Source organism: Aulonocara stuartgranti (genome assembly GCF_965226115.1).
Source record: "Aulonocara stuartgranti genome assembly, chromosome: 1".
Taxonomy (NCBI): Eukaryota; Metazoa; Chordata; class Actinopteri; order Cichliformes; family Cichlidae; genus Aulonocara; species Aulonocara stuartgranti.
The window spans coordinates 4575403-4596123 of record NC_138939.1 but is presented as its reverse complement, the minus strand read 5'-3'; the positions used below and the strand labels follow the sequence as shown (position 1 = coordinate 4596123).

The window sequence follows — 20721 nt, the reverse complement described above, 5'->3', positions numbered from 1 at the left end:
TTGCCATTTCATGTAAATTATTTTTTAAATAAAAACGTGCTGTTAGAGATCTATCTATCTATCTATCTATCTGTTTACACATTCAGCACTAAGTTATCTTTTTAGATGCTAATTTATTCTGAAATTTAAGGCAATTTATCGTCACAGGCCAATTGCAGTATGTCACCGCTATGACCAACAGATGGCAGTAGTGCATCAAAACAACCTTAAAAACAACTTCAGCTGGTTGTTTTTCTTTTTTTTTTTATATATATATTTTTTATACTAAATATTATGAACTTTTTTCATAAATATACAAATGAGTGAACACATCCCACTTTTTCCACTGTGACAACAAAGTTCCTGAGTCTGATGCCAGGCCACAGACGAGGTTGTGAGAGATGCATGAACCTGGTATTGTTATTATATGAAGTAGAATTAAAGCCACCAACTCAAGTCTAATGTAGATTTAGAGGCCATCTATATGTTTGTGTATTTGTGGCACTTCATGTTAGTCTGTTGGCAGCTGTACTGGCTCATCATGCAGGTGTCCATTCTGGCAGGTGGCCCTCACATTATAGAAACGATGAAAAACACTAAAGTGGAATAAACATGATCATACTGAATAAACCAGACTGTTTCTAGACATTTACATTTTACATATACACTGTGTACATTGAGGTCTTACAAGTGCATGTATGGTACGCATATGATGATATATAACCTGTTTTTATTACTGGACTACAGTAAATAGAATAACGGAATTACGCATTCCAGTGTTTCTGATAAATTTCTGTAATCTATACAATAGCATAGCACAAAATAATACATATCCAATACACTATTAGTATGTATTGCAGTGCTTATATGAGCTATTGTGTTTTGCATGATTTCCCTTTTCTTGTTGAGATACAAATGCTGCCCGTAAAATATGGATTTTGTGTGTTTGGTTAGTTGATGTGAACATAGCTCACCTTCAGTCTGTAATGTAAGCAGTATCTAATGGCTGCTCACCTGGAGGAAGATCAAAACCAAAAAAACCAAAAAAAAAAAGTTGTGATAACACAAAATTTCTATTTGTAAAATCAGAAAAGAGAACTACAAACCATATTAATGTGGATATTCCCAAGATGTGAAATTCCTATTTGTCAAAACATGTTTACTGATTTGCTGTCGCTTATGTTTTTTTTAATTTTTCACAAAGCTGGATGAAAATTCTTTAGCACTAGTTAACCTTTCTCCAAACTTCAATAAAGCGCTTAAGTCTAACAGAGTAAGTTTTTTCAAACACTGTGTTTATTTAAAAAATTTGAAGTACTTGTGCTTTATTTTAGATTATGAATGATGAAACTCTCCTGAGTGGAACTGCTCCAATTTAAATTCACAAACAACAACAACAATAATGTTGTCACAGTTATATAGTTTATCCCAGTGTGTCGATTACATTACTTTTTCTTTTTAATTTATGTGTGTATAAACTGATGTATAAGGTCAAAGAAATCATGCAAAGCCCCTAATTACCACTAATGCCCATGATGAGTGTATGTACTTATGACCACAACTGTAAATACTCAACACACACATGCAACACAGTTTACAATAAAAAGTGTTTGGAACAGTCGACTTTGAATGTACTATATGCTGATTTGTATGTGCTGACATTCAAGTTCTGAAGAAATAATTCTTTACAAACACTGTGCAAACTGATTGAAAACATCACCTCTTCCCAATGACATACTTCTAGCTCTCGGTTATGGGCAAAAGACCTTTAACTGACAAATAAAGGCTATCTCATCATCTCATCATCTCATCATCATCATCATCATCAGCTAAAAGTTCACTGAACTGTTATGCTGCACTATCCTGCAATATCAAGCACTGCATACATGACATATTCTTAAAACATCAAGACCCCATTAACCCTTATGTTTGGATTTGGAAGCAGTTAAAGGGTTTTATTGTTAAACTGGAGACATTCAGCAGGGAGGTGTTTCCTCTTGTCTTAGATTAGATCCACTGATAGGGACATCTCTGTCTAAGCAACCTCTCTGACTGATGACAAGTGCTTTCATCTCACCCTAATCCATGCTGACTGCCTATCAGCCACCTTCTTAGTTTCTAAACAAAACAAAGTTTGTTCTTTTTTGTTAACTTATAACAATAGCAGAAATTCTGTGGAACAATATTCAAGGAATGTTACTCAAGGGATCTTACAATATCAATGATGTCAAATTGATGACTGAGTTTATAGAAGTATACTCACCTTATACATCGCATATCTTATAATTAGTAGTGTGTGTGTGTGTGTGTGTGTGTGTGTGTGTGTGTGTGTGTGTGTGTGTGTCCAATGTAGTCGATTATCTCGTTTTGGTGGAAAACCACATCGGTCCGACTAATAAAAGCGTCAATTTTGAATCAGATAAGCTAATACCGGAAGTGCATTGCCTTCAAAATATAAAAAAAAATCATGTATAGCTATCATTAATAGAAGATAGTGGAGTTATGCTACACTTTCGTTGATGCCTATATCAAATGCTTATCAAGTTTATCAAATAAGTGCACCTTAAAAAAAAGTCTTTCCTTACCCAGCAGCACTTTCTCACTCTTTCACTGCTTAAAACTGAATTCCGTATTTTCTCATGTTCTCATGTTAATTAATGTGTGCTATTTGTGCTCCTTTTGGATAAGCCAAAACATTATTTCATCACTTTCCTTCTTAATATTCTTTTTGGTGGTGAGATGAAATATTATAATGAAAATAAATGAGAAAATCTGGAGAATATAAGTTTTGCATCCTCTTTGACTCCTCCCCACAATCAAGCCCGACTATGTGTTTATTTTGAAAGGCACTGCAGGAAAACGCCGTTAGCGTGATCCAGGTGCAGTAACAGCAGGATCCGAGGACCATTGTCCGTCCCGGTCCCGGAGGGTGACAACACGGGACCTGTTTCAGGACAGGACTGAACGCAACTAACAAAGTACCGGGCTCCCGAGAACATTTCCTCCGAGAACAGGGAAAACTGGATATTTAAAGGGCAAAGAAACCGTCTAATATGTGTTTTTAAAGGACAGGTCCCGATCTGAAACATTCATATTCGACTGTTTACTTCTTGCAACTGCTGCTGAAGGAATCGGTCAAGTGTGCTGAACTTTGGACTTTGCAACTTTGCTGCTCTGGTTAAATTCAGCTGCACTATTTTGGGCATTATTATCACGAGACGCGGTTATTAGCTCACCGGATCTGGACATGATCGCAGTAAAATTAATGTCAAGCTTTCCCGTGGTAAACGCAGTTTCCTGATAATGGTCATTGCTGGTTCTTTTTTTGAAGTGCACGTTGGAGGTTACTAATTAAGGAGCGATTTTGATTTAAATTAAATGCGTGCGCTCTCGTGGGCAACTCCCGCTTCTGTTAAGAGCTCAGTCCGCGAAGGAAGGTGACACTCGCTGCCAGCGGAGTAAAAAAGAAAACGAGTGAAGCTGTGTGCACTCACGGGAACATTTTGCTTACTTTTATGTAGAAATTGTAACTGTATCAGGGATGGAGCTGTTTGGCAGTTAGCAGATGCGCTCTTGAAGATTGCTGCAGACTGTAGGGACTAGTTTACTAAAGTTTGGGTTCTTTTTACGGCACAAACCAGCGAGTAAAACACGACTGAGAGATCTTATTTAACCCTTGGGATCGAACTACAACGAAGGAGGTCCCCTCGAGCCCGCACCATGGCCACTAGCTCGCGGGACAACTGCTTCTGGTTGCTCTGGAGACGCACCCTCCTCGCGCTTTGGCTGTGCGCTGTAGGAGCGCGTGCAGCGGAAGAGAGCGCGTTTAACACAGAGGTAAGACGGCACAGAAGATGTGAGAGGCTTCGGGCGCCTTTAGGCATCGCAAATGATCGAAATGCTTTATTTTAAGCAGTCAACACAAAGCAGGGATTCTCCACTGTTTTGCCATAAAGAATTCTGTTTGACTTGGGTGTATATTTCTATAATATCACGTTAATTAAATTAACCATAGTTGTGCTAAATGTTACTCATCTGTTAAACGGCGTACTGACTTGATAGTTATTCTTGGAAGCGCAATATGTCCATGCCTATCAAAAATAAGGCAGAGCACACGATCCATTTACCGCCTGTTACACGATGATGTTGGTTTTGTATGAGTATTTCGAGGGAACACCTTGAACATTTGACGGTCCATCCCCAGCAAATGTGCATCAGACACTTAATTTTGCTTTTCTCCTCTTTTTAATACTCGTATTTCTGCATTTTTCACAGTTTGAAAACTCTAGCACAGTCGGCGATAATTTGATACTGGAGTGATATATTGGAACACGATTTTGTTTCGCTTTCAAACAAAAATATATCGTTTATTTCTTTCATTTAATCTTAGTGTTTCCCCGCTGAGTTAACACAGATTTAGGCATGGTTTCCTTTTGTGCTCTTTTTTCTGTTTGCTTGGGTGCAGATGTGAGAGTCAAGAGTGCAACAAGCCACTATGTCTATTATCAGGTTTGGGAAAGTCACCTGCTTACATGCGCGTGTGTCACCTGTTGATTACAGGTTAATTACACACACTGTAGACTTTTGATAGCAGATAAATGTTTCTGTACACATTTAAAACTTTTCCCTCCATTAAACACACATCACATATATCTGCATATATCTGTGTGCGAAGAGTGGGTGGCAACAACAACAACACTTGGCAATAGTAGTTCTATGTTGTAATTAAAACTTTCTCACAAATAATGTTTTTAGACATTTTGTGAAAAAAAAAAAAAAAGTCCTAGTATTGGACCTCCCCCATGGTTCACCTGGAGTGCACACAGTGCTGGGCAGCTGATGGCTCAGAAATTATGCATCTTTTAGTAAATGTATATATCGTAGTTTTTCTGTTTTTGTTGTCCTCCTTTAATGAGCGCTATGCCTGAATGTAGGAGTGCTGCCAGTTAACTTAAGTAAATGGTTAATCTTATGTACACACATGCAAAGATGCTTTGTGACTAATCATTACCTGAAGAGCCAAAGTTTCATAAACTGTTTTGGAAGCGAGCTCATTTCTCAAATATCCACTGGCTATTTCTTTTTTTGTAGGTTTCGCTTCCTTGTAACCAGTGAAACCATTGGTACACATTTATTCCATGTGTACTTAGGTGTGTCAGTAAATGCCAGAGTATCAAGTTGGAACTTGAACCACTGCTTCTTGTACCCTTACTTCACCAGTCCAGCAGTTCATCCATCACACTTGTTTGTTTTGAGAGACAAAAACAGATAAGAGTTGACAAAAAGTTGACCAGTGCTGGAGTTTCTGTTGTGTGTAGATTGAGAAAGAGAAAGAGACAGACTGACAGACACTGAGACCTCCCAATCATTAGAGGTGAGCTTGCATTACCAAACTCACTGACCTTGGTGTGGGGGTGTTGCTGTCTGGTTGTCGGTCAGTTTACAACATTTCCTGATTAGCTGTTAACATAGTTGTGGTGAATGTGTGTGTGTGTGTCTGTGTGTGTGCAGGTGTGTGCTTATGCACAAAGGCAGACAAAGAGTTTCCACATTGTGTGGACTGATGAGAAATTCCTAGCCGCTTGTTGCTAAATGTGCATGTGTGTTTGTAACAATTGAACCCATGTTGTCAGTTTAACCTTAGGAGTGCTCCATACATGCAGAGGTTGGTGGTCGGTGCATCCTGGGAACTGTGCTTTTCTAATTTGTTGAGGCACATACGGTTTGAGTATCTGGAGAAATGCTTGACCGCTTCCAACTTAGGATATTTTAAAAAAGAAAAAAAAACATGGCTCAGAAAAAATTAATATGTATGAAAATCAGGACAGAGATGAGTACTGTTACCCTCCAAATGTTAGGATGCCTGGGTCGTTGACCCAGGGTTTTTGAGTTTATTATATTATTTATACTTTCTAGTCTTTGGTTTCTTTGAGTTCTGTCTTATGGTTTATGTCTCTGTCTTCTCTAGTTGCTCTGTCTCCCCTGTCACCTGTATCCCCTTGTCTAGTTCGCGTCTCTGTGTATCCTTAGTTGCTATATCCCCGTGTCCAGTCAGTGTCTGTGTCTGCCCTGGTCCCACGTCTCTGTTCCCTCTGTTGCAGTGCGTGCGAGTCTGTGTCTTTAGTTCAGTCTGTGTCATGTTTCCTGTTTTATTTTGAAGGTCCTTGTCTGAGGTTAATGCATCTGGTTTCGCTTCCCCTTGTCTCGTTAGGCCTGATTTGCCCCAGCTGTGTTTCCCTCCTGTTACCCATTCCCTGATTGCGCCCTCTGTGTATTTAAGCCCTGTGTTTCTCTGTATCTGTGTTGCGATCTACTGGTTACCTAGCTGTGTGTTCTGTCAGTCCACTGGTGTAAGTTTATTTTGATTTTTTCCAGTTATGTTATATTTGAGTTTAACATTAAAGCTGTTTTGAGTTCACATCTGTCTCCGGAGTCTGCACCTTGGGTCCTATTCCTGCCCGCCCAATTAAAGTCAGTATGCAGAAAACAATTGTGCTATGCCATAAGCGCTATGATTCATTTTGCAAATATACAAATGCTGCCTTAAAGTAAATTATAATAGGCACCTGTAGCATCCATCTTTCCACTTGACCAGCTAAGATAATCTTAGTGTTTCGCAGCAACACAAAAACTGATCGCTTAGTCTAAAAATCAGAAATTGTTCAGTAAATCTTGCAGAGTGGAGACTGTCAGATTACAGTATGTTATTTGACAACCTTAGAAGAAGAGCTGTTGTTTGTTGATGACTCAGCTAATTTTTCACACAATTTAATGGGAGGCAAGAACTTGCTTTAGTGAATAAATGAAGTCTAAGAGCATTCGCCATCACTAACTATAGATTTATGTTTTGGTATTTTCAATGTGTGAGTGCAAAATATGCTTGAATTTCAGTAGTAATAACAGAAGAAAGAAGAAATGAGTGTATATTGTGCAACGTAATCAACATAGAAAATTAAATAATATATATTTTGGTTTGTTTTAAAGAAGCCAATCTGTGTTGTATTGTGTTAAAATTAAATTAAATACCTGTTTTGAAATCTATACACATATTGAAGTACTCTATCTGGAAGTCTGATCCTCTCTTCAGGCTGTGTTTTTAGAATGTGGCCCCAACTCCTACTCTGTCTGGACAAAAAGGATGAAGTGGGAGGTTAAAAGAAAAGAGGGAAAAAGAGAGGGATTATTAGTGTGTGTGACAAGAATCTGAGATATTTTGATTAGCAGAAGGGAAACACAGAGGGGAATTGGATAGATTTGTTTATAAAAGAGGGAAGGAGGGACAAAGATGGAGGGAGTTGACGGGGAAGGTAGCGCTCTGTCTCAGCTGTGCGGCATGTGATGGCTGAATGTGACAGCTGTTCTCTAACTGGGACACACACACACACACACACACACTGTGCAAATGCATGCTGGGCCTGGGACTCCAGGGCATGTCAGGAAATACAATGGACCCTCTTGTCTGAGGAGAGGGAACTGTGAGCGAAAAGTTTTGAATAAGAGGGAGAGAGAGCGGATGAGGGAGTGCAGACATGGACATGATAAGAAAAGCTTGGTTTATAGAGAGAATGCAAAATGTGTTCAGCAACAATTTGTAGCTGAAACAGTGAGAGTGGTAAGAGGAGGGGGTAATAGGTGACTTATTGCAGCACACAAGTAGACTGCTATTCTCTTTGCAGCCATCCAATCTGCAAACTTCCATCTCTTCAGGTTCTGCACACTGTCCCTCCACTTCCTTGTGATTGACTATCATATTCACACATATATACTACAATGACGGTTGGGGATGTGATGGAAGGGGAATGATATTTCTTATCGTGCATTAGAGACATTGTGCTCTTGTGTATATGTGTTTTTGTGTTTACAAGTATTTGAATATGATAAACGACAGCGACAGCCGTTAATTCTGTGCTATTTTCCACAAGAAGTGTCAAAAATAGTGACGCAACTGTGGACTACTGTAGGCTAAAATAATCAAGGTTTACCTATCGTGTGTTTCAATGGTGAGAGAAACCAGTGCAAACTTGTAGATAGTTTGTACGCTTCATTACTCTGAGGTAAAAATGCTAAACATCAGATCATTGCATGATTGACTCCACTGTGGATTAATCTAAACTTTTTATTGCTGTTATTATTTGTCATGTGAACAGCGGGTAATGTTGCTCAGCACTGGACACTCCTTTGAACTGCAGCGCAAGCTTGTCAGTTTTTTATGATTCAAACCACAAGTGTTTAGATCAGCTCACAAAAAGAGAGAAAGAGAGAAGTCTAAATGAAATGCAAGTCTTAAGAGTTGACTGCTGAATCCACACCGACGCCACAACAGCTTCTGTCCGACCTCAGCTTTGCTATGGTGTGAGATATGTCTTGGGCTGAATCTAGCCCATAACACTTCTAGCAGCATGAAATAATTTAAAAATTACAATTACATGTCTGGATGTAAAATCAGAGTGTGGTTCATACCTTGATTTTTGATTGAGAATTTCAGTTTTTATTTTTGTATCTGGATGGAAGAACGCTGATAACAAGACAAGAAATTCTTAATTATTAAAGCATAGGTGAGAATGAATTAGTTCATATTAACTAGCTAGTTATTGAGCATTGAGCCAACGGTAGTTTGTTTAAGGTCATTACAAGCAGCTGTGATAAGACTAATGTTATGGTTAGATTTACATCATTTTTCTTTTTAAATCACATAACTTATTTCCAGTATGTGTTAAATGAAGCCCCACTGATAGACTGCACTGCTGTAACAGGGTTTGGAGAAGTGTCTGAATAAACTAAGCAACCAGTGTTAAGTGCATCTCAACATAATTTGGTAAAAGCGACTTGTTAAAATAAACCGACAGATGACAAAGGAAAGCCTGCATGACTTTCTTGCATTTCTGATCCCTCCAAATTAAACAAATACAAATCTCTTCTGTTTCCTCCTCCTCTGTCGGTCTCACTTTCTCTAACACTTCTCATTTACTTATCCATCCTCTTGGTAGGACGTCAGAAGGTAAAAGATGGCAGCAGACCAAGCCTCGGAATAAAAGCTGTTAGTATCTTGGCTGACATTGTGGTGGGCACACACAAATGCTCTCTCACTTCCACACACACACACACACTGCCAGGTTTTACAACTCCCTGTATATCGCTGGGTCTGGTTTTGGCAGGTAAGCTCAAGGACTCTTTGAAAGACCATTTAATAGACGAGGCCCAATGTGTACGCACACACATACACACACGAGGCCTCTCCTATTCCTTACGTTGTTTTGTATTCAGCTCAGCTGACGAGGGAAAGTGAGCAGCCAGGCAGAAGTACTTTACTACTTTAGACGATGGAGGTGAGGGTTCATAAGCCCCCATACGTCTTCCTAATAGCACTGAAACTCTGCCCTTGTACCTGACAACAGCCTGTTGTAAATATACATAGATTTAAAAGCAATGGGACAGAGAAAACACATGTAGAGACAACAGCAGATGCCTTCCACAAAAACACTGAACATAAAGGCATGAAGTAGAGCTGGGCGATATAAGATTTTTTCATATCACGATATGTTTTTTTCATTTCAGGCGATAACGATATCTATCACGATATAAGCCAAATAACTATATTTGTAAGATTTAAATGTGCCGTTGCTCACAAGTAAAATGTGAAATAATCAGCAGCTTGTTTTTATTTAAATATTTATTTCCCATAATAAGTTCAACAGGGTAGATGTACTTAAGGAACATGAGACTTTTTCAGATAAATAAAGGCAAATATTGCAAACTACACAAAAGGCAGCCGCTAAAGCGTTTAAGTTTCAAAATAGAACAAACGAATCAGACTCCTAAATTGTCAATTCCACTTAGAAACAAAATATTAATTCTAAAAATAAATCTTAGTTTGTTTTACAGAAGAACAGACAAAACTGACTAACTTTTGTCAATATCAAATAAACTGAGAACTAAAAGGAAATTCTCAATCTCTCCTTGTTGTATAGCTGAGCTTTTCAAACAGTTTTAACAGTTACTTTAGTCTGACAAAAGCCGAATGACGAATTAGCGCTTCCAGTCAGAGACTGAGGCTACGTCCACACGTACACGGGTATTTTTGAAAACGGAGATTTTCCGTTTTCGTTTTAAAAAATAATCCCGTCCACACATAAAGGCAGAAATGAAGGAAAACGCTGCTATGAACATGCCAAAGCAGCAGGTGGCGCTAGATTCCTAACCGTGCAGAAATGTTGGCCAATCAGAAGTCTGGAACCATCATCTGTTTTCTCTTCGGTAACCTTCGGTCACGCTCGGTTGATTTCTCTAGTCAGCTCACTCTTTTCCTTAATTACCCGGGCAGTACGGTGGCTGGCTGCTTCCCAAACAAATACACATGTGCGGCTTGGCACTTACGCTGTACGTAACAAGTCACGTGACGTGACGCTGCGGCTGTGATTGGTTCGGCTCTGCGCTACTTAATTTGGATTGGCTGTTCTTTTTTCTTTTTTTTAAGAGGACAAGAGCGGCGAGGTCTATCGCGATAGTTTAATTTTTCTATCGAGAAAGTTATATCGCGATACATATCGTTATCGTTCTATCGCCCAGCTCTAGCATGAAGGCAATTACTGTTTTTATCAGGTATTATTACAGCAACCATGTGGAGATGCTGATCACAGAGGAGAAAAGCAAGTGGCTGACATGACAAAAGATTCTTTAGAAGGCAGACTTTTCTTTGCATTGCAGAGTTTCTATCAGTGCATTGTGCACTCAGTGGGCAGCCTCAGTTAAATCTGGCTGGGCTTAGGCAGCATAGATATGGTAAACTGTTCTGTGATATACAGTGCTGTGAAAAAAATATCTGCCCCTTCCTGGTTTCTTAATTTTTTGCATATTTATCGTAGTTAAATGTCACAAGCAAAAAACGAAGAAATCAGGAAAGCAGCAAATACTTTTTCACAGCACTGTATGTGATGTTACCTGTGATTCAGTCTTCTGCATAGAGGGAAATAAACTCAGGGTCTTTCTCGGCTCACCCACTCTGTGTGTGTGTGTGTGTGTGTGTGTGTGTGTGTGTGTGTGCATGCTTTTATAGAAATTGATATTTCTCTCCACTGCTCCTTCCTCTGTGCCTGCTCTGGTCAATTGTCCATTGGTTGCTCTATTACAGTGTTGCAAACTGCTTGGTTTGCTTTGATGGGCAGTAGGAAATGTGAAGAGCATTTGCTGAGATGAAGTGAAAAGTAATTCTTTTTACAGATTCTCTGTCATTTGGGTGATGTGTTTTTGACATTTAACATTTAAAAATTGAGAAGTGAAACGTGCAGTCTGGTGTGCATTCTCTAATGGCAACATTTTTTCCGATCTTTGAGTAACTGCAGCTGTAGAAAGTATAAGAGGGGTGTCTGTCTTTGTTAAATAGTAAAAACATACATGCTAAAGTTAATTGAAAGGAAAAGAGCGCCTTTTCAACAACAACACCTGTTTTCTTTGCCTTGACTTTGTAAGAGAGAGAGAGAGTCCTTAGATAAGTCTTTCAGGAAATGTAAGTTAGTCTGTACGTGTGTGTTTGCAACCTCCTTATCTTAAGTCAGAGGTGGGTCAGGGTCACATCCAGTTGACCTCTCTACACTTCTTCCTGCTCCAAAACACGAACGCACACATATGCACACTTAATCACAGTGCTAACAAATGACTCTACTGCCAGAAAAGCTTTTGTTCTGAGGTTTTCTTACCAATGCAAACAAACAACAATGTTATTAGTGTGTAAATGGCAAGTATTAGATCACATAACCTTTGGTTAAAACCTGTAAGGTGGTGAATGAAGAAGCTCCTGGGCCAAAGTGCTTCACTGGCTTAGAGCTGAAATGCTTTGGTTTTTCATGCTTGAACTTCAGCTGGTGATTGAATAGACCGCAGTGTAAATACAAAGCTCTCAGGTGCTGTATAATGATCTGTTTGCCTCACTGTACTTTACCTTTGTGTTACTTGTGTTTTCACTGGGAACCTTTTCATTTGAAAGACCCAGACCAAGCACAGAAATACTGGAGCTTGTGAGGTTTTGGGGAAACTAACTGTGTTTTACTAAAAGATAATCTTTTTTTGGAAGATGAGTTTTCTAAATGATCTGCAGCTGTATAACGTTGGTGAAGCACCTAATAATATGTAGTTTTTTTAACGAAACAAACCTGTTGGCTTCAGGTAAATAGATAGAAGGTGCTGATCCAACAAACACCATAAGTTAAAGGGTGACAGGAGTCATTCACTACCTTAATTGAGCTCATGAAATGCCATGAGAACCTGGAGTGAATAATCAGTCAGGCGTTATGTTCCCTTTTTGTGTTCATCTAATCATAGAAGAACACAAACAGGCAAAGTATTTCTTGTTTTGTCCACTGTGAAGTAGTAGCATTTGCCCTTATGGCTTGTTTATTACCATCATCCACTAATCCATCATTCGGTTTTCTTCCCCTTATCCAGCTCAAGCTGCAGGGGGAGGGGTAACAAGCCTATCATGGTTATAAGATGAATGTGAGACAAAAAGAAAAAAACATTGAAAAGGACGAGTCAGTTTATGCCTCTGAAGGAGTGGTCAAGTAAATAAAGGCCTTTATCAGGTAGCATTTTGCATTGTGAAAGATGGGTGTGATCTTGAGAGCTGAGAACAGAGATGTAGCTATAGCACATGCGTTACCAAACGTGCAGACACACACACACAGTAACAAGTCCCTGAACTACCCCTGGGAATGTGACTATGTGTATGAGTGTCAGTATCACAGACTACCCCAATATGGAGGGGTTTTTCTGTGTGTGCATGTGTGTGCATGTTTGCATGTGTGAGTGTGTGTGCACAAACGCGTGTGATATTGGGTTTCTACATAACAGGTGGAATAGTCTTTGCGTCATCTATGATTGAGACAAGTATCATGTTTTCTCCCTCAAGTCTGTCATTAACCCCCACCCTCCACACTACTGGGCTCATGCTCCACTAATACATCACATGCTGAAGGCCCCACTAAGTTTTCTTCAGTTTGTATACCAAGCATTAAATACAGCACAACTCACAGCAGAATACGTTTTGAAAGAGCAATTTACTTTTTTAAGAGGCAGGGTTTACACAGTAAAAGTTATTAGATCAGGCGGAGAGAAGAGGGAAACAGACACACAGGGCAGTGTACTACCAACTTCCAGCATGGCCTACACAAGCACACTCAGTCACATTTAACCCTGTTTACATACAGTGATGAATGTGTTTAACCTACTTTGAATAGGTGACATAAGTGGACAGTTATCATGTGAACAGGTAAAACAGTACGAGGTATAGCAAATGCCTTTGAGACATTTTTATGCACAGAAACAGGAAAAGTAAGCTAAGAAAATATATTAACACACTTAACCAAAAATATGGTGGGTCAGCTCAGGCTTGGTGGGAAACCAGGATTGTACACTTGCAGAAATAATAAATATGAGCAGCTTTCCCACAAAGATCAAGGCAACATGTCAACATGTTACAGAAGCCAAGTAGAAGTCAGACGTTATGGTTTTTAGCTCTTCAGTGCTTTAACTGCTAATATGCTTATAAAACAGCTGTTGCTGTGTTCTTCTTAAAAGTCTCTTGTTCCACAGGCTCGTCTGTGTAGACTAAGCTGTTAAAATGAAAAGTATGCTATTTTTGATAATATTTAGTTCTTTCTAATGAGCTTAAATTCAAATAAACATGCTCCAGATGATACAGTTTTTGTAATGTTGATTATAGGCATGGCTGAGGATGTACGGTTACCTGCCCCAGGCTAGCAGACAGATGTCAACCATGCGATCAGCTCAGATCCTGTCCGACGCTATCAGCGACATGCAGCGATTCTACGATTTGGAGGTCACTGGACAGATCGACGCTCAAACTCTAAGGTCAGCATGACTTAACTGTAGTGTTTTAGTACAGTATATCCATTAATGAGGCCCAAATAAACTGGCAGTACACACGAGTCCTAAATTTTAACTAAACAATCCATTTTAATCCTTTATTCATTGATTTGTCTCAGAATGCTGGTAAAAAAAAATCCTCTGTAGTGTGAAAGAATAGACAGCTGCTTCAGACAAACTGCTCACGAAAATATAGCAGGACAAGAAGGTTTAATGTAATGCTCCCCTTCATCTCTTCTCTTGGTTGCTTCATCCTCCCAACATAAACACACACACACACCACTTCTTTCATCTCCTACAGTGCTATGAAGAGACCCCGCTGCGGTGTGCCTGACAAGTTTGGAGGCCAGATCAAAACCAACGTTCGGCGGAAACGTTATGCCCTCACTGGACATAAATGGAACAAAAAGCACCTCACTTACAGGTAACAACAAAGATGAGCCGATCTGCCACAAATGTACAGTACAGAGAGGAAGTGAATGTAATCTCTGTCTGTTTGAGGCTTGAGTAAAGTCGGCTTTTATATGTTGCTTTTTTTTTTGTTTTTTGTATTAAGTATACATTTGCCGCAGTGTGCTAGAACTCAAACTTGCCTCGTCTGAAGATCTTTGCTCTCATCTTCTTCAAACTTTCCAGACACTGACAATTTCTAACAGCATATAAATGAAAAACATTAATGCTTAATACATTTTACTTCAAACTTATATTGGCCACTCTCCTTTTTCTATTTCTCTCTTTTTCCCCATAGTATTCAGAACTACACTCCAAAAATTGGAGAGTATAACTCGTTTGAGGCCATCAGGCGGGCCTTTAAAGTCTGGGAGAGGGTCACCCCACTGAGCTTTGACGAAATCCCCTACCAGGACATCAAATATGGACGCCGTAAGGAGCCCGACATCATGATCTTCTTCGCTTCAGGTTTTCATGGAGACAGCTCTCCTTTTGATGGGGAGGGGGGCTTTCTGGCTCATGCCTACTTCCCTGGACCTGGAATGGGTGGAGACACGCATTTTGACTCTGATGAACCATGGACCATAGGGAACCATAATGTACAAGGTAAAAGATTTCTGTCAATCTGTTACATTATGGATTTTATTATTTTTTAGACTTTAAAAATCATCTTGGCTGATAATATAGGAGAACGTTTTATTGCCAAGAGACAGATTGTTTTGTGGCTTTTGTCTTAAGGGTTTGGATATCAACAGTGTGTTATTTGGTTAAATTCTTTGTAGAAGTGGATGATTGAGGCGTTTTTGTGGAGGCCCAGCTGATGAGCAGTTTTCATCACTGGTCGTGTCATGTTGTGCCGGTTGTAATGGATCTATATAACAGCTGTCCCCGTGGATTTCCCCCACAGCTAACTGGAGTTGGCAAGGCTCAGCCACTTACATCATCTCTCATTTGTCAGGCTCGGCTGCTCCACTTACCTTTAAAAGTGGACTCCCTGTGACATCTCTCAGTCTTTATCCTAATGAACTCCCTATAAATTTGAAATATACCCCAAGTGATAATGTTAACATCTTTGTCCTGACTAGAGCCATAGCCATGACTCTCCCCTAAAAACAAAAATCCTTAAAATTCTAAAATAAATTCTCAAAATGTCTTAAAAATGCATTTACTATTAGAAGGTCTTAAAAAAATCAAAACTGTTCATAATTTAACTTGGATCATAAATGTTTTTAGTCATGTAGCCACATTGGTAAACCCATCTGGACAATGTTCTTACACTGAGTCAAAAACTCATAATTTGCCTCACTGTTAAATTTGAGCCAGTACTAGTATGCTTACTTGGAAGGGGTATATTGTCTTTTTATTTAAAATCCCATACAAAAAAGGTTGAATTCTAACTTCCTCATACCTGAAAAGACCCTGAGGTGACCTGCCAAACTTTAAGATAAATTATTACTCACCCTAAAAAGCTACAAAGTATATTTACCCATTCTGTCTTAGTCATTTGTATACTGAATGATTACAACAGATGCAGAACAGATCAGGATGGTGCCGCCCATTTTTATGTGATTTTGAAAATAATACTGTATCAAGAAGTGATCCCATTAGAGGATTCACTAAGGACCGACTTAAACAGGCGTTATGTCCGGAGGAAAAACTATTCTATAAGTCATCATAATGTAATAATTCTGGGTTAATGAGAGAAGAAGCTTCGTTTCTAGCTTGGTCTGGGTGTAGATGCTGCTTCTAGCAGTTATTGGCTTTAAAGACAAATTATTAGACGGATCATATCGAAGTAAGTCAAATATTTTATGCTCATATTTACGCCCTCAGGCATCCTTTGGTAGGATGAGCCCATGTTGACCAGTTAAAAACCTTAACAACAGTGACAAGCACTAAGCTAGTTATATGCAGAAGTGAAGAATGGCAAAAATGCTGTTGCTGATTAAATGGGGACTTTACTTTTCAACAAAAGCCTTTTTTGGCCTGTCTGTTATCTGCATATCCAGCTGACACACACAGCTAAGTATTGTGTGTGTGTGCATGTACAAGCCTGTATCTGTGTGATCAGTTGTGTGTGGGATGTGTTGCAGGATCACAGGGATGGATGGAATGCCACTCTAAGTGGGAGTGTGTTCCACTTGGGAGATGTGGAGACTGGTCTTTTTGCTGCACCATGCTACTTACACCGCTTGAAAGCAAAGTGCCGCTAAATTTCATTGTGGTCTTCACTTTAGTTGCCGCATCTAAGTAGTCAGTCTTGTCAAAAATGTAGCCTTTTATGTGACATGCAAGTTTTTCTTTGTTATTTTCTTTCGGAGGACAGAGGTCATGCAGATTGGTCTAGTACAGGGGTGGTGGAACTCCAGGCCTCAAGGGCCAGTGTCCTGCAGGTTTTAGATGTGTCCTTGATCCAGCATAGCTGATTTAAAGGGTAAATTACCTCCTCAACATGTCTAAAAGATCTCCAGAGGCCTGGCAATGAACTGATCATTTGATTCAGGTGTGTTGACCCAGGGTGAGCTCTAAAACTCGCAAGACACCAGCCCTTGAGGCCTGGAGTTCCCCACCCCTGGTCTAGTATGTGCCTGATGGAGTGACAATTGAAAGTCACAAGTATTTATTTTTAACAGCAACAATTTTCTTTCTCAGTTTTTTAAACCTTTAAATATCATATATGTAGTCCACCCATTTTCTTCCACTTTCAATTGAAGTTCATGTTGGATGGTTAGCAGTCAAAATTGTATAATTTTAATTGTAACTATAATGGATAAATAATAACCGGTTAAAATAGAAATACAATTACAAATACAGGTTTCTAACAATTAAATGGATAGCTGTATGGATAAACCAATTGAATTTCTTTGCATAAGAAAATAATTGAGGCATAATAGTTTCAACTTTTTTAAAAAAAAAAAACGGTCAAAAAATATGTGGATTAGCTGTTAGTAGTAACTAAAGTCAGTGGACTGAAAAAAGGCTGAAATAATAAATCAGTTTGTCTGGTCCCATTTTAGGACGAGTTCAAATGAACACAATGAAACAAAGAAATGATGTTGATGAAGACTTTTAGTCAACATAACAGGGGTTATTTGTCTAACGTGCAGAAAGAAGATTATTCTTAGAGCAGCAGATGTGCTGAAAGAAAAAGCGAGACTTGAAGAGTGACGTTAAAGCCTTAGTCAGCATATGCTTTGCTGAAGGGTCCTCAGAACAAAATGAGCTCTCACCTCTGACCTCTTTTTGAGTTGTATCAGACAAACCAACCCGTTCTCACTCCCAAAGCGTAACATTTTACGCTAGGTGACAAATCGTCACCATATTACGTTTTCGGCTACCCACCACGTTCCTAGATGACGACCTCGGAAAAAAGAGGAAATATGAGAACCGTCTGGACTGAATCTACACATGTTTGCTCTTTTTCTTCAAATCACTTAGAAACACGCTATTTAACATCATTAAAGTCCTGGTTAAGGTCAAGAATAAGGTTATGGTCAGGGCTAGGGATAAGGTTAGGTTTAGGGCTGGAATACAGGGCTGGAACGTCTATTACCGCGGGAGCGTCATTGCACTGGATTCCAGCCATAACCCGCCGCGTACCATAAGAACGCCGAAGGTCGCCTTTCGCGTTCCTCAGGAACGCCGCGGGACGTGACAAAACGTCGACATGTTACACCTCGGGAGTGAGAACGCTCTGGACAAACACAGCTTAGCAATCAATAGAAAAATTATAGACAGCAGCTGACGATAAAGCACAAATGCATTTGATCCACTCATCATGGTGTTTTCTTTCCCTTTCCTTGACCTCAGCTTCAGAAAGAGCTCTTTTACTAGGCTAAAGAGTTTTGGTGTGAACCTTGTGACGCACAGTGTGATTAATCAGGCTTTCTGGCAGGGAAAACAAAAACAGCTTTTACACGTTATCCACAAAACTCAAACACCTTTCGCTCAGATAAAATGTGGTAAGCTGGTAATGGGAAAAGGTCAGAAGCTTTTGTGGTCAGATGAGACTGATGATGATGAGTAAGTTTCTGGCAAAAGGCAGAGCAAACTTGGGTAGTGGATTTTGGTTGTCTAGGTGGTGCTTTAGTCTGCCCTTTTTTACACTGATAGTCTCCCTGTGGCAGATGAATGAGGTGTGAGGCATGATAAACAAGGGAACAAAGCTTTAGGGAGTTGAAATAGGTCAAATGTATGTGTGTGAATTAGCAGTAGAGGAACCGGCTGAACCTAACCAGGCTAAAGCATTTGAAGTGCAATCTTGCTTTTCTCTTTCAAACTGGTAGTCACAGTTACCTCACAAAGGGCTCTTTATCTCTCTTCATTCATCCTGAGCTATCTCTACCACTCTGTCTTACCCTCTTCTATTTTCTCCCCTCGAGTGTTAGCTGGCGCTTAGCATGCCGTGAGGACATTCATGTGACTCTGGACTTACAAGATGAACTGTGTGCATCCTGTGTGTGTTTCAAAGAGGAAATGAGGAGATGCACAAAATAAGGAATCTACAGCACCCCCCCTTCTGTTCCACGTACAGCAGTGACATCACCAGTACACCCAACAGCATGATGTCACTGGCACCAATCTGACCAATCTGTATGGCCAATTATAGGGTGAACAAAATGGGTAGGAAGTTCAAAGGTCGCTCAGGCCGGAGCCTAGGGTGAAAAGCAACAAAGAGGTATTGACTGGAAGGGAAGTACCCAGCTGTGTGCTGGCTTCGCTTTAGAGATGAACTTATAGAATATGACATGAAAAATGTAAACCTGGTTTCTCTCTATTTTTCTTTAAAAAAAAATCTCAAAGTAGTCTTTTGTTCTGAGAGGATGTTGGTCTGCAGTGGTCACTACGTCACAGCTGCACAGAGTGATATTATTGCAGTGGCAGTGGATAACAGGATGTCTTGGTGGGTTAAACGGGACAGAAATGCATACAGATTCATATCAGCAGTCATTAGCATGCCTGTGTGTGATTAATGTTTTAGATCTAAGGAGATTTTTGTGTGATAAATAGAAAAGAATGAACAGACGTTCCTATTCGTTTTATCTGATATGTTACAGATACGTAGACTTGTTATACGTTGTTCTGTCATGTATGTGTAAGATGCTCAAGAATGCATGTTGAATTTTCCATCATTCTGTACAAAGTTATACATCCCCAGTTTTTTCATGAACTTTGATCATCCCTGTATGTCTGTAAACCAACAGTTTTTATGTATTGTTTAATATTTTGGGATTTATTTGGGATTTTTCATCTGTCAAAGACAATGATCAGTTTACCACCAGACAGTCCCCTTGCTCTTAGTTTGAAAGTTGTTAATCACCTACCACAGTACTTCCTTTCTCGTGTTTTGCTGTGGGCTCGCTGGTCAGGTCACAATGTTGTGGCCCTTGATGTCTCTCAGCTTCCTTGATTCTCTTATGGTCTCCTGTGGTCGAACAAACTCCAATTCCACCATCTTGGATTGCAGTTGGATGGATTACTCGAAAGATCGACTGCATGTTTGAGGGTCAATGTTAATAGAACTTGCTGCAAGTTGAAAATTACACTTGGTTGCAGATAAGGATGGGCGGTATGAACGGTATATGGTAGAAACGATACAAATCTGGCGAACGGTAGAGATTTTGACTATACCGCTCTACTGCGATAGCACATGTTGATGGTGTCATCAAGCTGCGCCTGTTTTGGTTGAAAGCATGGCAGCGGCTATAAGCAATATCTTCTGCAAATTATGCCGGGCGACAGTAATAACAAAGAGAAGGAGCACTTTTATCGAGTGGAAAAACGTTAGCGTTCATCCTCCAGCTTCACTGTTTATATTATGCTAATATTATGCTAAGATAGCTGTGTCACTAGCGATCAAGTAGGACACAATTATATACCAGCTAGTCCAACTTCAGTAACCCTACAAAAGTCACTGCTGTTTAGTTTTCTGTCTTCATTTATGTTGGAAGTGATAGCAGCTTTATGTTTTAATGTTTTTTAGAAATCTCTCAGTCAGAACATGGCATATCATGTTTAGGTGGAAACCTGCTTCCTGCTAACTGGATTTAATAAATTCTGTTTTCATGAATGCCTGGATGTTAAACTTAATTGTTACACCTGGTAAAGCAGCAATGCTGATCATTTTATTAAAGATGAAAGAATTTAGCATTAGTTTTTAACTCTCAGTGATGCTGCAGTGTTCGTTTGACTTTGGGACCTGAAGCAGACAGAGTTTTGGACCCAAATTACTCCGCAGGGCTCCTGATTACGGCAGCCGTAATGCTCCGACAATCCAACAAGTGGTGCGGCTTCGTAGCTTACCAAAGTCGTACTAAAACATTTTTGCCAGATTTCTGTGCACTGTATACCACATGAAATCGGTTCAAGGTTAGTAAGCACAACCAGAATTCATAGATAAGGCACATTAAAGGA

General features: G+C 39.6%; 1 protein-coding gene across 2 annotated transcripts in view; it reads left to right on the top strand.

The window, feature by feature from the left end:
- The first annotated feature begins 2840 nt into the window (after nt 1–2840).
- The window catches only part of mmp15b (matrix metallopeptidase 15b), a 33648-nt gene continuing 15767 nt past the window's right edge, over nt 2841–20721 (top strand). Inside the window, exons 1-4 of one of the 2 annotated variants that reach the window (XM_082548337.1) lie at nt 2841–3816; nt 13694–13842; nt 14159–14281; nt 14606–14913. In XM_082548337.1, coding sequence (XP_082404463.1) covers nt 3700–3816; nt 13694–13842; nt 14159–14281; nt 14606–14913 — 697 coding nt within the window. In that variant the 5' untranslated portion in view covers nt 2841–3699. Of the gene's footprint in view, nt 3817–6270; nt 6330–13693; nt 13843–14158; nt 14282–14605; nt 14914–20721 lie in introns of those variants that run through there. The other variant, XM_082548338.1, reaches the window with a different exon arrangement.